At 41.9% G+C, this 17,500-nt stretch overlaps 1 protein-coding gene across 12 annotated transcripts in view; it reads right to left on the bottom strand.

Annotated features, from left to right (window-relative positions):
- The window catches only part of FOXP1 (forkhead box P1), a 695,723-nt gene that overhangs the window by 50,371 nt on the left and 627,852 nt on the right, over positions 1-17,500 (bottom strand). For all 12 annotated transcript variants that reach the window (XM_024747009.1, XM_024747006.1, XM_024747008.1 and 9 more), the window contains one exon: positions 7,086-7,190. In XM_024747009.1, coding sequence (XP_024602777.1) covers positions 7,086-7,190 — 105 coding nt within the window. The remainder of the gene's footprint in view (positions 1-7,085; positions 7,191-17,500) is intronic.

Below are 17,500 nucleotides of genomic sequence, written 5' to 3'. Positions count from 1 at the left end.
GAAGGAAATGTTTTCTGGTACCACCTGATCTTCCTCGGTCAAACAACTCAAAAAGGCACGGTAAGTGAGAAAGTCAAATCCAGAAACATATCAAGCTCATTACGGAAAACTCCACGACTTGTCACCTGGGCCCTGATGGGGGAAAATTTTCCTCCCCCAGTTCCGGTGACTGAGATGGGGAGGCTAGAATCACATTTGCATATGCCCACCTTCTAGAAGACTAGTCCCCCTCCACGCGCTCTCCTGCACTCCCCAGAGGTAATTTCACTGCAGAACATCCAGGTGTGCAAACCCAGAGCCACGAACGGGTTTGGAACAATTTATGATATCCGGCCTCCTTCGACGTGTATTAGCATATACCTGGTTTCTTTAACGTACACTTTGTTTTTCCAAAACCACAAACATTGGTGCTGGAATTTCATGTGGAAGTGCTTAAGGGGCTGAAAGTTAACACCTTTGTGATCCTTGCAGCCTCGCGGTGGCTGTGAAAACAAAAGCCTCTTTGTGGAGGCTTTCTTGAAATGTTTTCTTAACATGTTCCAAGTAGTTTTAGGCCGGGAACTAAAGTAAACAAGATGTTACCATGATAAAAACACTTGTGAAAACATTACAGAGCAGCACTTAGGACTTTCTTGCACATAAAACTCTTCACAGTTTTCAGAAGTGAAATTCAGAGAAAAAAAAAATTTTTTTTTTTTAAGTGAATTAGTGATGAAATAAATGTCCTCTGCTGTCTCCAGCCCTCGACCTTCTTGAAAGGGTCGAAGTTCCACCGCTGGGCATTTCCTCGTGGCATTATCCTCCCTGTCTTCTATGACAGCACATATAAAATTTGTTTTGGCTTTAAAAAGTAATGTACATCTGACTAACATGCAAAGGAATTTGGGTTTTGATTGTCTGGCATGGTGCTTCTCTCCATGAGCAATAACTAGGAGATAAAAACAGAAACAGACAAAAAAACAAAAAAAAAACACCCCAATTTCTTTCAGACGGCTATCAAGCAAGGGCCCAAATTATACTTTTGTTAGATGTTCTGCAAGTGACTGTCGAAAAGAAAAACTAGGGGAAATGGACACATTTTTCCCAAACACACATGAGGAACTGGTATTTGTGAAACTATGGGGTCTGTGTCTGATTTTACATTCTAAGTCAGAAACAGGAAAATGTGGTCATGATTTAGCCTTCAGATCCACTCGCCACCTTGCCAAAGAATGGTATGGGCCCTTTTTCAAAAAGCAAAGGGGAAGAATTATAGATCCCTGTTTTTATTGGCGAGGACCGTGTCTTCGACCTGGTTAAAAAAAGAATAAAACCTGATCCAAGTGGGGAGAGGACAGGAGGACACCCTGAGCTTCACCTATCTGGATGGTACTGGGCTTCTCTTTGCTTGGCTGTTATCAGAGGATTCTGAGCGATGCAGGGCTGGCGGGCTGCGTTAGAGTTAGCGTGAGTACCTGCTGGCGTCAGTCTCCTCCAACAAACACCACTGTCACATGATCACTTAACGGCGCATAGACTGGAAAAAAATAATCAGCGCTAAAACTAAAACTTGTTTGGAGAAGAAACAGGGAAATAAATGCACACAATAGACAGGGTACCTGCTGGTTGTGATAAAGCGCCCCTCTGTTGGCTGGGAGGGAAAGACAACAGGATGGTTATTTGTACAGTATTTATCTTTGAAATCAAGGGCCCTGTGGTATCCCCTCACCTTGGGAACGAACGCTGCAGAATGATCACAGAAGAGTGTCAAATCTCTGGTTTTGATTGACCAACAGTTATGATACTTCTTCCCTCAGGAGGGAAAAAAAAAAAAAAAGGGGGCCACATTTTGGGACCCGTGAGTCCCCCCTCCCTTCTTTTCACCTCTCTCTCTGTCAACAGTGGCATTTTATTGTCACATGGGAGTTTCATCCTGAACAACTGATCTTGGCCTCTCTAAACTAGCCTGAGCAACAGAAGACTGGAAGACACTTACCAAGCCAAGTCACTCTGCTCTTTCATACTGAACCCTGAAAACCAGGTGGAAGAACACAAACCCGGGTAAGTATAAAAGGCAGGCACGGATATTCTCCCCCGATACGAATAAAAATGAGGGCTCTGTGAATCCACACTAAAGTAACCCAGGAGAGCGATGATGCCCAGGGAATGCAAGAATGTGGCTCAGCTAAAAACATAATGACACCAAAAACTGTACCCTAGGTCAGAGGTCAGCAAACTGGTCCAAGGGACACAGCCACACCCAGTCCTTACAGAGGGTCCTATGGCTGCTTCTCTGCTACGATGGCAGAGCTGAGTGCTTGTCTCAGAGACTGGATGGCCTGCAAAAGCCCATCATATTTACTATCTGATCCTTTATGGAAAAAGTCTGCCACCCTTGCCCTAAGATCACATTCGACTGTGTAGGACTTCTTACCAGAAATTTCTGGTTAAAAATTATATTAAAGAACGGTCTCTTCTGACATATCAAAGCTCTGCATAGTCACCACCTCTTCCCTAGTTACGAGGTCAGCCATGTTTGGATAGTTTCGATTATTTCTCTTTTAAAAATACACTTAAGGCAGGCTTCCCTGGTGGTGCAGTGGTTAAGAATCCGCCTGCCAATGCAGGGGACACGGATTCCATCCCCGACCCGGGAAGATCCCACATGCCACGGAGCAACTAAGCCCATGCGCCACAACTACTGAGCCCGTGTGCCACAACTACTGAAGCCCACGTGACTAGAGTCCATGCGCCACAACTACTGAGCCCGAGTGCCACAAGTACTGAAGCCCGCGCACCTAGAGCCCGTGCTCCGCAACAAGAGAAGCCACGACAGTGAGAAGCCCGTGCCCCGCAACGAGAAGAGCAGCCCCCACTCAGCGCAACTAGAGAAAGCCCACGCACAGCAACGAAGACCCAACACAGCCAAAAAAATTAAAATTAATTAATTCAAAAAAAATACACTTAAGTAGACGAGAAAAGAAGTACTTATATTTTTCGAGAGTGCCTGCTATGGGCCAGGCACTTGACACGAGGTACCTTTTTCATTCTCACAACCCCAAGAGGTAGTTATTACTATCGTCCCAAAACACACGTGCTGATACTGAGCTCAAAGAACGCACTCCTAGCAAGTAGCTTCACTGCCCATTCTGCCTTTCTTCAAAGCTTCCTTTATACCTACTGCCTTAGGCAGAGAGCACACAGTTAATAAAATGAGCTGCTTCTAACCAGGCGGTATTATAGAACAGTTAAGAGCAAGTCCTATGAAGCCATCCTGTCTGGGTTTGGATCTTGACTCCACCTCTTATAAGCTGTGTGACCTTGGGAAAACTGGTTAACCTTGCTGTGCCTTAGTTTCCTTAAATGTAGGTCGCGAGTAATACTACAGTAATACCACTATAAGGTGGCTGTACTAAACGAGTTATATACATAAAGTACTTGGAATTGTGCCTGCTGCACAGTTCAGGGCTCTACCAGGGGAGTGTAAAATCGGGGGATTTAGAAGAATCAGGGATTTTTAGGTGAGAAAAACAAGAAATCTGTGAAGCAACACCTAAATCAAAGGCAGAGCAATACTACATTTTTGTTGAGTAAGACTGCCTTGATGCCTTGAGAATCTAAGCACCACTGGTATCAATTTGCTAAAACCATAAGAGAACACCTCTAAAGTGGGATAATGGCCCACTCCTGGGCCCAGGAAAGAGGTGCTTTCAGCGCCTACAAATCTGGCAGTTTGAGAAGAAATGTTTGAAACATCACTTCCCACTTCCCGATAATAATGACTCCACTATGATGTCATTCAAAGAGGCCATGTGGCTTTTGTTTGAACCACAAGAAGTATGGCAGCTCTTTCCGTCCAGCTCAATGGAAAGCAAAGTTGGTTTCGCTAAAGCCAATGTGATTACCCTTCAGACGGAGCACACATGTGGGAGACGTGAGTTCACAAGAAGACTAACTTACTTTCCACTACTCTAGGCAAGATCTTGAAAACTGAAGACAACTCTGAATTTCCCACAGCTGAAATCATGCTGTAGGAGAAACTCAAAATCCTGAAGTTGTCACAGACCGCAGGTCAACGGATAAACTCAGGAAAGCACCAAGAGAACTCTGAGTTCTAGAGGGTTTTTTTCTTATTCAGCATTTACTTTCCCCTTGGCTGGTTTGCAAGACTCATTTTTCACTTTTGTGAACCAAGCCTCTCATCCCCAGCCCCTACGTGGCTCCTGTGGGGTGAACTTTTCCTTCTGCTCCGAAGGTGGGCATGTGACTTAAGCCTGGCTGCCTCACTGTGACTGCTTCAAAACTAGAACACATGACTCAATGTGGGCCAATGACAGTCTGCTGAGGACATGTTCCTGGCACTACAGGAAAAGAGATGCATTCTGGGATGGATAAACCTGTGGCAAATAAATCTGTCTTCTTCAGTTCCACTTGGCAAGAGCCTGAGAATGAAGGCAACAAAGAAGAAAACAGAGCTAAGGGGCAATGAACCGATACTCCAATAACCTTGTTCAAGCATCAGGGTCCAGTCATGCTTGAAGACAGCGGTACCACCAGACCTCCTCGTCATAGGAGCCAATTACCATCCTCCGCTTTTTCTGGCTTAAGCCAATTAAAGTTGGCTTTCTATAGCTTGCAAACAGAAGTCTTCTGGCCAAATATATGTCAATAAATAAGTACTACGAAATAGACAAGCAACAGTTGCGGGATCACAGCGAGCATTCCAATTCCACTGAGCAAAAATGCCACGTCATGTGCAAAACCACAATAAATAACAGAGACATGAATAAAAGTGAAAATTAGGGGCTTCCCTGGGGGCGCAGCGGCTGAGAGCCCGCCTGCCGACGCGGGGGACGCGGGACCGTGCCCCGGTCCGGGAGGATCCCACGTGCCGCGGAGCGGCTGTGCCCGTGAGCCATGGCCGCTGCGCCTGCGCGTCCGGAGCCTGTGCGCCGCAACGGGAGGGACCACGACAGTGAGAGGCCCGCGTACCGCAAAAAAAACCCCCAAAAAACCAAAACCAATTCCACTGAGCAAAAATGCCATGTCGTGTGCAAAACCACAATAAATAACAGAGACATGAATAAAAGTGAAAAATAAATAAGTGGTTTCCTACATAAGAGCCTGACTCCTAATATCCTTAGAGGAGAAAAGGGCTTTTTAAAAGGAATCAAGCTAGCTTCTAATTCTGATGATCTTCAGATTCTTTTCCTTAGAAATCGCTGTAGTTTGAAAGTGTGCTGTTTCTTTGTGGAGGTATATTTGTCCCCCCCATACATATACATACACACACACACATACACACACACACACACACACACCCTTAACGCCAGCTCGCATAATAAAAGGAACTAAGATTTGAGGATTAGAGTGGAAATACTTTGCCTATGAACAAAAATGTGTGAGTGATCGATTGGAAAAATGCCCTCTTCCCTCATGACTCTAAAACTGATACATGTCACCAGAAATGTTGACAGCAATTTTATAGTTCTGGAGACTTTATAAAATAAATCATTTTACAGATATTTTCTAGCCATTCTATAGAGGAGTGAAATTAGCATCGAGATATTTATCAAAGGTAGCACTGGTGCCGAAGGTGAAATCAGAATTTAAACGTGGTTTCTGCCAAGATCTTTTTGTCTCGTTATCTAAAAACAGTTAGGCAAGTGATCAGGAAGCAACAAAACAAAGATTCTACAATGAGGGATTTATAAGAGAACAAAGCCCAATAGCTCTAACCAGAATCATCATAATTGTAACGGACTGTTGCTTAATTTAAGATAAAGTATCACTGCTCTTCAGTATTAATATTTAGAAACAATGTAAAATATCTTTTTAAAAATTTTTACATACTTCCGTTTTTAAGGACCACATAATGCTCTTGAAGTAAAATATTACAGCGGGGAAGCTCTACAATGTTTTCACAGACTCCCATTCATTAATCAAAAAAATGATATTCACCAAAAGCGCTTGCAGGTAGCACGAGATCTCTCTCTAAGTGTGGCTTTATTAAAATATTTGTACCCAGGTCTGTAAAGAAAGATGCAGAGATTGTTCTAATAATAGAAAGACCGCACAAAACCAGACACCTGCATGTTAAATCAGCCCGCCTCTATTTCCTGGGGCTTGAATGAGACAGAAAAGCCAGAGGCAAAGACTCCCCACTGCCCCCAGTCCCGACACCCACTTTGCAAACCGTCACGCACCTATATATACAGGAGTTTTACAAGTGCACATGTTTGCTTCTTGCATGATAGATAAATATACTAAATATAATGTAGTATTATATTCACTCCATCATCAGTGAGTCACTGATACTATGAATATACTTATATGATGTCAATAATGCAGGGTGGTTTCGTCTCGATATTTTTCAAGGACAAGGCACCGTAGATGAGGGAAATGTTAACACGTCGTGCAGAAGCATTTCACTTCGGTTAGGAGAGGATGAACGTACCATTTACTTACGGGGATGCTTTATCAGTGGTACAGATTCAAATGGGATAACCCAAGCTTTAGTCATACTTTAACTGCAGGAATTAAACTTACTCTCGCCTCCCTATAAGGACAAGAATCTGAACAGAAGTCAACACCGATGCAGAAAGGTAAGAATCAGATTGGTAGCTTCCCCCGGGCATCCGTTTCTTACGTTTATAAAGTCATTTGTGAAGAACCAAAGAAGAGACCCAATCACCAAAAGCTATTAGTGGCCAGTAGTTGACACCAATTTTATAAAGCTAGAGCTAGGGCCTATGTCATTGATTTAATATGTAGGGATGTGAACAGAAGTGAAAACTGAATTACTGCACGTTTAATATTGGGAGAATTTTTACTTAATCACTGTCATTCTGAGAAAATAAGTAAACACAGGATCTTACTAAGAGGATCAAAAATGCCCTTGGATGTAAATCCTTCCCCCTTTACAAGGTAACCCTCAACAGACTTTGTAACTATTCCCGTGACACTGCTAGACGTGGTGATTTAGAGGCTACCCTCAAAATGGTGGCGTGAAACTCGCCATCAAAAAGGCACTTCACGAGGAAGAGTACAAAGAGCGGGAGGTGACGGCTACGTAAGAGAAGAAAGCAATATCAAATCATTCTTACTTTAGAAATGATTGGAAATCTTCACACACTGCTTCACAGCCAGGCCACTTGCATACGCCATGTCCATACAGAGGATGGCTATGGGGATGCTCCTCATGGGACAAACTGAAAGAAAACACAGAGGACAAGAGAGTAAGTTGGCTGCGCAGAACCACCCCACCAGACGTACGAGGTAAGAGGAGGCAGCCCACGGGGCCGAAGGTGAACCAATCTGTGCTTTCCTCTTCCTGTGGAATTTACGAATCACTTTTGCACGGCGCTCTACTTATAGCAAGAGTTCAATTTCAAAATGCGAACAGCCCAATATTACAAATGTACCACCACGTATGAAAAGTGCTCGACACGCTTTCGTTAGAGGCAAAGCCCTCTACTCCGACTGCAAAGGAGTCGTTAAAAGGCTAGAACTTATCGTTTAACCTACCTAATGAAAATGAAAACATCTGTACTTGATTTTGAGATTCTCTCGCTGTTTTCTACCCAGAACATTACATGTTTTTCTCCCCCTCTTCTGCCACCAACATTATTCCCAAAATCGTAAAATCTTTTCACTGGTTAAGTTTATCAAGCAAAGAAGAGTGCAATTAAATAAGTTAGAATAAAATAATTGAGAAAGACAAATGTATCCAAGTAGATGATTAACTTAAAAAAAAAAAAAAAAGCTCACAGTGGCAGGAAGATTCTATCCCTAAAATTACTAACACCAAAGAGTGAAAGAAAACTTGGCATGAACATGAAAGGGTTAATCCTCCCGTGGGGTTCCAATCAATAGGTAATGATTGGGCCACACGGATGCAGGTCATGGGATGCTTTGATCCGTGCCATGTGGCACTCAGAAAAGTGTATCTGTTGTACTTGCTGATGAACCATATTCTCAAATATTTTCTCTATTAGATTTCCGCATCCAGACTTCTTTCAGACAAATTATTTTTACAGTCGTTTCCATAACCTTAGACTCTGTCAAATAGAAACATAAAACTGACATTAAGAGTTCCGTTTCGTACTAAAGCACACTGTCTTCAAGGAAAGGGCTATTTTGCAACTTACTCCACTGCCGCTGCCTGACTTTGAACTTCAAGCACACTGAATTATGATTTCACACACACACACACACACACACACACACACACACACACACACACACGAGAGGCCTGTAGTTTATATAACCCCCAGGATGTGTAGTCATATATTTTATCGATTCACATTCGTAGAGCAGACATACACAAATGCCACTTGTCCCTGACTTATAACATAATTAATCCACAGTGAATGTATTATGAACATTTAAACTGAGGGTCATGAATACCAAACACACGTATACACTGAACAACACTTTATCAAAGATCCATAGGTCTCCCTGTGGCTTTTCAATGATTTGCTTGGAAATCTAATAAAATTTGAAAATAATAAGCTAGTTTCCCTGACAATAGAAAACAAAGCTGGGAAACTACAACAAACAAAACATGCAGAAAACTAACTTAGGAAAGCACTGAAAGGTGCCCCCATGAGAGAAAAGAATAGCACAAGTGAACTAAGGTAGTTACAGTGAGGTTTCCAAAGCCCAATGATACAATGATATTCTCTGAGCAGTTACGAGGGTAAAATTCCACTGGACCGAAGGAAAGAATGACTACCTATCTTTGTTCACCTTCAGAGTCTTTAAAGAATAAAAGAGGGGGCTTCCCTGGTGGCGCAGTGGTTGAGAGTCCGCCTGCCGATGCAGGGGACGCGGGTTCGTGCCCCGGTCCGGGAGGATCCCACATGCCGCGGAGCGGCTGGGCCCGTGACCCATGGCCGCTGGGCCTGCGCGTCCGGAGCCTGTGCTCCGCAGCAGGAGAGGCCACAACAGTGAGAGGCCCGCGTACCACAAAAAAAAAAAAAAAAAAAAAAAGAATAAAAGAGGTATGATATGAAAATAGAATTAAAAAAAATTACTGGCAACATTTAACATCCAAGAATCCTTCAAAGTACCAAGATTCTCAGAATATCTGAGAGGGAAGGATATCATTTAAAAAGAAAACTGTTCCTACCAATATCTTACAAGGAAAAAGAAAAAATATCCAACCATAATAACTCTTCTCTTTACCAATTTTATTAACATTATTTAAAGTATTTTCACAATCCTAAATGCGTTAGTATATATTTGTTATAAAATCCTTGAAAAATCTTGAAAAGAAATAACTACCATCAAGTACACACACACACACACACACACACACACACAATTTTTGACAAATTAGGCATGAAGATTTGCATCCTTTTAAATTTTAGATAATTTTGAAAATACTCTCTCATGTTATCAACTAATCTTCAAAAGCTTCAGTTACTGATGTGTAACAGTCTGTCATATACCCTCTTAGCTCGAGCTATCTGCCAAAATTGATATAACCATCCCTCTATTTTGGACACCGAGATTCCCTTCATGTTTCTAATATTTATGAATAATGTTAGAAATTAACTTTTACCAGGCCAAACATTCCAGTATATAACTGCTTTTTACTAGAAGATATATTCAGAGAAATGGAATCACTCAGTTAAATGAGTACTACGTTTTAAGATTGACCATTTAATACTCCATTAAGTTGCTCTTGAGAAATGCTACCTGCCCAGTACACTCTCAGCCATTATACCTATTTTGTGTGATTCTTTAGGTTGGAAAAGAGGAGCCTCAACTAGTTAGGATACAAAATTAGCATATCAGTTAAAAACTGCCAATGGTTATTCTACTGTGCCTTGTGGGTTAAGCCAAGAGGGTTCTGAAAGTAATAGGATGAAAGAATGTACCATGCCTTCACTAGAGGAATGTACAACTAGAAATAAAACTACAGAATTCAGCACATGTGCCACCTCCACCCTAACCCCCGCCCCCCGTTTCTAGGCTGACTTATTTGTCAAGGCTCCTTGGACTGAATAAAAACTACTCTCCACTAAGAATTTATTTTTGGTTCAACTTAATATCCTTATTTCAAAGAAAAGGACCAATGACCACTCACTAAAGCCTCAGAAGCATCACCAGTCACACCCTGAAGGCTAGAGGAATGCCAACTCCTGGCACACGTACATATTTACATACTCAGTGGACCTCTTGAAAATGTGCCTCTGTGTTAAAACTGTATTTTTTTTTATCATGAAAGCATTATATGTTCTTATTTTTAAAAGTTCACCTCATGCTGTGTTGGCTCAACTTTGCCCCCACCCTCGTCCCACACCTAACGCAACACTACCCTGGCCAACGGTGCGGGCACCCCGGCACATCACCACACTGCACTCTCCTTCTCGTGGGCTCTAGTTTACAAACATGGAAACACGGGATACATACTGCTGTCACTTGCTTTTCATATTTGGACACTTTAAAATATACAACTGTCTGAGATAAAGTGCTTGGCTTTGAAAGGAAGAAGAACAGACTGGCAGTGATGCCCTGGTGGAGTATTTCTGCAAAGATACATAAGATACTCTTAACGCTTGTCGCCTCTGGGGCGGGGGACCGGGCATTGCGGTGGGGCGGGGAGCAGAGAAGCGGGATTTTCAGTGTATCGTTTTTTTTGTGTCTTTCGAGGTTTTAATTTTGTGCGTTGTAGGTGTTTTCTGCCGTGCAATTGTTAAATATACGTATACACACACACACACACACAAACCCATACAGAGACATACACACACACATGAAAAAATCAAGTGCTATGCAGGACTCGACTTCCAGCCTGCCACTCACCCTGATGCTGGTGTAGCAAATGCCGTATACTTGCTGCCTGTGTGGCTGAGTCTCACTTCTGGCCCTTCAGTCATTCCGGATGAAGCATCGTTAGACCCCACCAGCTGTACCCCTGAATGGAAACTTTTCTGTTTCATCAGAGAAGTGGAACAAGCCTTTATACCCTTACTGCCTTTCAGAACTTGCCAAAAGGGACAAGATGGGAAATTAAAAAAAAAAAAAATGAGTACAGGAATTGTTAAACTTGAATGAATTTAGAATTTCATTTCCAGGATGAAACTTGATGGAAGAATGACCATCTCAACATCTGACGGTCAGAGAAAGCCTGTGAGCCCAATCGTTTAAATATACTGATTACGGGTAGCTCACCCATGTGAGAAGCATAACTTCTGAAAAGCTGCCAAGATCAGTGCTGAATAAATGCTGAATGAAGTGCTGAATAAATAGATGTATTTGATTTTAAAGGGATTTCAACATGCTTGCCCCAAAATGAAACTTCAAAACTTCAGGGTCAATTGTTCAATAAACTATTTTTTACTATGAACTCCCAGGTCGAAAAGTTTTAGGGACAGGGAATCACAACTAGTTCATCTCTACCCACTCGGTACCTAACACAGAACATGGGCTCAATAAATGCGAGACAGACTCATACAGACAATAATATTATTCTATTTAATGTCTGTGTGGATATACACTAAATTAATGTTTGCCTTTTAAAAAATGTCTTGAAGGTACAGACCAGGATGATGCCAATCCACTTGAGAAAAGAGCATTCACACCTTCTATTATTTACTTTTAGTCCAAATATTTAAAACGCAGATAGTACACAATCAAGAAAAGCCACATGGTTTAAATTTCTCCTGATGACCCTTGGTATGTAAAAAATCGATATATTTATTAACACGAAACAGTGACAGCATTTCAGGTTAGGAAGAACCAACTTGCCATGAAAAGTGTAACTACAAAAAAAATTAAAAAAAAAAAAAAAAAAAAAAAAAAAAGAAAGTGTAACTACACAAAAACAGGTAATAATTCCTGACATTACCTAATACTAAATACACTCTGTATTATTCAGTATGATGTAATGGTGTCACTGACATTTATTTAAGACTTGTTTTGGTATTTATTCTTCCTATATCAAAGTATACCAGCCAGAGCCTTAATTTCAACACTGACTTTGGACTTTGAGAAGATTTTACATGATGGTTATGGTTTTGCAGCGGTGACTATTCACTACTCCCTTCCCAAGTGCATTACTTAGCCAAAACTTGAACTAGAATCACTGCTAAAACTAAGAACAGCTTCTTACTGCAGCCTGTAGACTTTAGTGGCCCTGTGCTCTTGGTCCTGTAAGCTGATTTTCCCTGCGGTAGTAACCAAGAGAATCATCTTTGAAGGAGAGGAAAAGCACAGACACCTCAGACAAAAGGGAACCCTCCTACACCGTTGGGAACGGAGACTGGTGTAGCCACTACGGGAAACAGTATGGAGTTTCCTTAAAAAACTAAAAATAGAGTTACATATGGTCCAGCAACCCCACTCCTGGGCATATAGCTGAGGGAAACTCTAAGTCAAAAAAATACATGCACCCCAAGAGCCAAGACATCGAAGAAACCTAAGTGTCCATCGACAGATGAGAAGGATAAACTTCCTTCTTGTGTGGTATACGTACACAAAAAAGAATGAAATATTGTCACCTGCAGCAACATGGATGGAGGACCTAGAGATTATCGTACTAAGTGAACTAAATCTGACAGAGAAAGGCAAATTTCATATGGTATCATTTATATGTGGAATCTAAAAAAAAAAAAAAACATACAAATGAACTTATTTACAAAACAGAAACAGACTCACAGATATAGAAAACAAACTTACGGTTACCGAAGGGGAAAGGGAGGGGAGAGGACCAATTAGGAGTTTGGGATTGACATACACACTACTATATATAAAATAAATAATCAACAAGGATCTACTGTACAGCACAGGGAACTATATTCAATATCTTGTAATAAACTACAATGGGAAAGAATCTGAAGAAAAAAGAAAAGCACAGACACCTTGCTGTACACCTCAATGCCAATTTTCTTTTCTCCTAAAGGCACGCCTCCAGCTTTTCCTGTGCCCTGACCTACGTTCTCACGTCTGCCTTCTAAGTCTCGTCCTATTTGTTTTTTCCCTTTTCCAAATTTGCCCTCTGTTTGTTTTCTCAATTTCTGATTCATCTGTAACAAAAGGCTACATCTGTGCCCATTAAGGTTTATAACTTCTCCCCTTGCCCCCCACCAATCAACCCCAAATTATAAATTGTATTCCATTTCACTAGCATCTTGTTTGATATATTAAGTTACGGAAGACTGCTGGGCATTCTCTAACGGCTCCAACTGATGGAATACATTTTTCTAAGCTTCAATGAGGTATAATTTGTATCCCATACAACTCATTCATTTGAAGTACATAATTCAGGGAATTCCCTGGCGGTTCGGTGGTTAGCGCCGTCCAGTGGTTAGCGTGGTCCTCGGCACTTTCACCGTGAGGGCCTGGGTTCCATTCCTGCTCGGGGAACTAAGATACCGCAAGCCACAGGGTGCGGCCATAAATAAACAAATAAAGTACATAACTCAATGGTGTATACGAAGTATATAATGCAATATTCCCGGGGTTGTAAAACCACCACCACAGTGTAATTTTAGAACATTTTATATCACACCAAAAAGAAACCCTGGACCCATTAGCAGTCACTCCCCTAGTCCCTGCCAACCACTAATCGACCTTCTGCTTCCAGACGTTTGTCTATTCTGAACATTTCATATAAATGGAATCGCATAACATGTGGTCTTATGTGTCTGGCTTCTTTCACTTAACGTAATGTTTCGGAGGTCCATCCACACTGTAGCATGTGTCAGCGCTTCATTTCCTTTCTTATGGCTGAATACTATTCCACTTTATGTATCTAACACATCTTGTTCATCCATTCACCTGCTGATCAACAGTTGGGAGGTTTCTACATTTTGGCTATTGTGAATAGTGGTGATACGAAAATACAGGTACATGTACCTGTTTGAGTATAAGTTTTCAATAATTTGGGGTATATAACTAGGAACAGAATTGTTGGGTCATGTGGTCATTCCATGGTTAACGTATTAGCAGACTATTTCCAAAGCAGCTGCACTAGTATTTTTTCAAAATAACTTTTGAAATCACATTGTTCTAAGTTTCAAAGTTTGATTGAGAGGGGCAGCATTATTTGAGGGTTCCAATTTCTCTACATCCTTGCCAACACTAGGTGTCTGTCTTTATCTTAGCCATCCCGGCGGATATAAATTGGTACCTTTTTGTACTTTTGATCTGTGTTTGTTTAAAGATGAATGATGCTGAGCACCTTCTCATGTGCTTACTGATCATTTGCGTGTCTTCTTTAGAGAAATGTCTATTCAGATCCTTTGCCCATTAAAAAACACTGGGTTCAGGCTTCCCTGGTGGCGCAGTGGTTGAGAGTCCGCCTGCCGATGCAGGGGACACGGGTTCGTGCCCCGGTCCGGGAGGATCCCACGTGCCGCGGAGCGGCTGGGTCCGTGAGCCATGGCCGCTGAGCCTGCGCGTCCGGAGCCTGTGCTCCGCAGCAGGAGAGGCCACAACAGTGAGAGGCCCGCGTACCGGCAAAAAAAAAAACCCACGAAACACTGGGTTCTTTTTATTGTGGACTGCAAAAGTTTTTCTCATGTATATATTTTCTGCACGCAAGTCCATTATGAGATATATGATATGCAAACACCGATTCCCATTTTGTGGACTGTCTTTTCAGTTTCTCGATGGTATGCTTTGAAGCATAAAAGTTTTAGATTTTGATTAAGTCCAATCTTTTCTTTCTCCCCCTTTGCTTCCCTGCGCTTTTGGTGTCGCATCTAAGAAACCACTGACTGAGCCAAACTAATAAAGACCTATTCCTATGTTCTCTTGCAAGAGCTTCAGCACTCACGTTTAATCAATTTTGAGTTAATTTCTGTATTTTGTGTGAGGTAGGTGTCCAACTTCATTTTGCACGTTGTCCCAGCACCATTTGATGAAAAGACTGTTCTACTCCAGATGAACTGTGCTGTGTTGGCACCTTTGCCAAAAGCCAAATGAACATAAATGTAAAGATTGGAGGGTTTTTTTTTTTCTTTTCTCTCTCTTTTTTTTTTTTTTGCTTCACTTTTGCTGGATTTCTTTTTCCCAGATGTACTACTCCCATTCTCAAAAGAATTTATACTCAAAATATAAAATAACTCTTGAAATCACATTGTTATAAAGTAAGTTTTGAAGTTTAATTGGGGGGGGCAGCGATAAATTTTTAATAAAAATAAAACTTGAGCAACTGAAGGTTTTAAGGAATGAGTGCCGAGGGACAATTTTTATTTTCCAGATCCTGTTGATCCTTTGTGTGCCGGGAAGTCTTTTCAGAATGTACTTGGTGCACCTCTCTGCCTAACAAATAAGTGGAGTGTAACTTACCCTTTTATTGAAGGTCAGTAATATTTCTCTATGGGGAGGGGTGGGTGCCAGGTGAATGAAAACCTCATTCCGCATTGTAGATGCGCTAAAAACCAGGAACCTGCAAGTCATTTAACTGCCCTGCCCTCCAATTCCTCATTTGAAAACCAAAGGGGATCACACATGATGACCTGTGCTGCTTCTCCCAGTTGGGAACGCCTCCAGCAAACGTCTACCAGTTATGCAGATGAGAGAGGGTGTGGCACAAATGACATACCTTGTTATTGACAAGATGAAGAAGGAGTAGGTGCTTAATGAGGATGGGTTAAAGGAATGAATGAGATCCACGCCCTTACCTCTGCTGGGGGGCGGGGCAGGAAGCTCTCTTCTTCTAAACCCTTCCCCACGCCCCGCAGATACAGACACCAAAAATCGCAACTAACCCCCTTTGCCCACTGGCCACCTGCCTCTTTCCCACCACGTTGGCTTTTCATCCATCCAGCCAACGTTAGTGCAATGCTGACCCTGAGGCAGGCAGCCAGGACACTAATGATGAACACCAGTTCTGACAAACCACATCTGTGCCTGTCTCTGGCTCAAGTCTCTCCTTGTCTGTCTGTCTGCTTTCCAATTCTTTGGTCTCATGTCCATGCGCACACGCTTCTTTGTGCCCATCCCGTAACACTGTCAGCCATGGAATCTTCCCCACTCAGATCCATCACAGCCTATGATTTTGGTGACCAGGAGATGCTCATTCCTAGCCAAAAACGTGAAACTATTCCAGATACCTCAGGTTTCCAGCAAGGTGTTCTCTTCAAACACAGTTTCCGGGCTACCTATTAATAAAAAGTACTTTCCACTAAACTGTGATCATAACAAGAGCACACGTCAGCGGAAGCCACTGCTGTTTTAAACCTATTTCTTTCTTTTGCTTTAATTCTTTAACGACAACTTACACAAAAGCGATCCTACTTTCCTTCTTTCTCTTTTCTCTTTACTTTTTAGTTCTTATCACATCTCCCCGACTTCTACTTTGCTACCATAACCTACTCTCAGTAAGATTTTAAGTAACGTACCAAATTTCTTAGGTTTGAATATGGGAGCCTGAATTTGATTTCGAGTGATGAAGTGATAACTGAAAATAAAATATCATCAGACTTCAGATGCTTTTACACTAAATTTTCAAGAACGAACTGATATCAAGTATTTCTGATATGCACACTACGTCTACTTGAATGAAACCAAACTAGTTGAGCTGGCTTTGGAACTTGATCACAGATGACCATATAAAAAAGAACAACGTAGATTCACAAGAGCCGAAGAGATGATTACTTATATATCGAGCACAATTTTCCATCTTAGAGTTTATTGTTTGAATACTTTTCATACTAGAGTATAACTCCTCAAAACCAGCCAGGAGTCAAATCCCAGTCTCTTGCAGTAAATAAAAGGACAGGTCAAGTTTCTTCATGTGTTATACGGTAGCATCTGGGGGGAAAGGTCCTACACTGGCCTTGGAAAAGTGCAAATGATACGCGGGAACAGGGGAAAGGGCGACTCAAGCACTGTATCTTTTTTCCTGGTGCCTTTGTGAACATGACCTTTCTCCTTTAACTTTCACTGAAAACACTTCAAGAAGCAAATGGGCTGCTTCTTTTACACTGAAGAGTTGGGACATGACTTTGGCCTTACATTTCCAGCACGCGGCCTTAATCTGTGCTCATTTCGGAAATACTCCATCCTTAGGTGTTTATTAATCAGGTTTCCAAAAGCAAGTTGGCAATCAGCTCTATAATCTCACCGCAAGGAGATGGGCGTTTTACTAAAGCCCATTAAAGGGCCTACTCTAGAGCAAGGAAAGATGGAGTCCTCTGCAAACTGGTAGATGCACACACAGGCTTCTCCCTTTCCCTCTCCCACGCAGTGAATCCTTGACTCTCCTTCCCCAGAACATTCATCGTCTCAATTTTCTGCTGCTTTTCAAATCATGTTTAATTAGAGGATTTCACATTCCCTTGTGATATGATATTCATGAGGAAAACTTGCAGTTGGAGTGACTGTGAATTAGTCTGTTAAGTGCCAGATTTGTGCTTTTAAACAATGATGGAGATTATTGTTATTATCTGCTCTCAATATTGTGCCTCGAGACGTGAGGGCTACCTTAAGTAACTTCGCATCTGAAATACAAGCTATTAACTATTTCCATCCTTTCCCCCCCCCCCCCTCAAAAAAAAAA

This window comes from Neophocaena asiaeorientalis, unplaced genomic scaffold, assembly GCF_003031525.2.
Source record: "Neophocaena asiaeorientalis asiaeorientalis breed wild unplaced genomic scaffold, Neophocaena_asiaeorientalis_V1.1 scaffold130, whole genome shotgun sequence".
NCBI lineage: Eukaryota > Metazoa > Chordata > Mammalia > Artiodactyla > Phocoenidae > Neophocaena > Neophocaena asiaeorientalis.
Note: the sequence above shows the minus strand (reverse complement) of the source record. Positions and strands in the feature narration are given on the sequence as shown.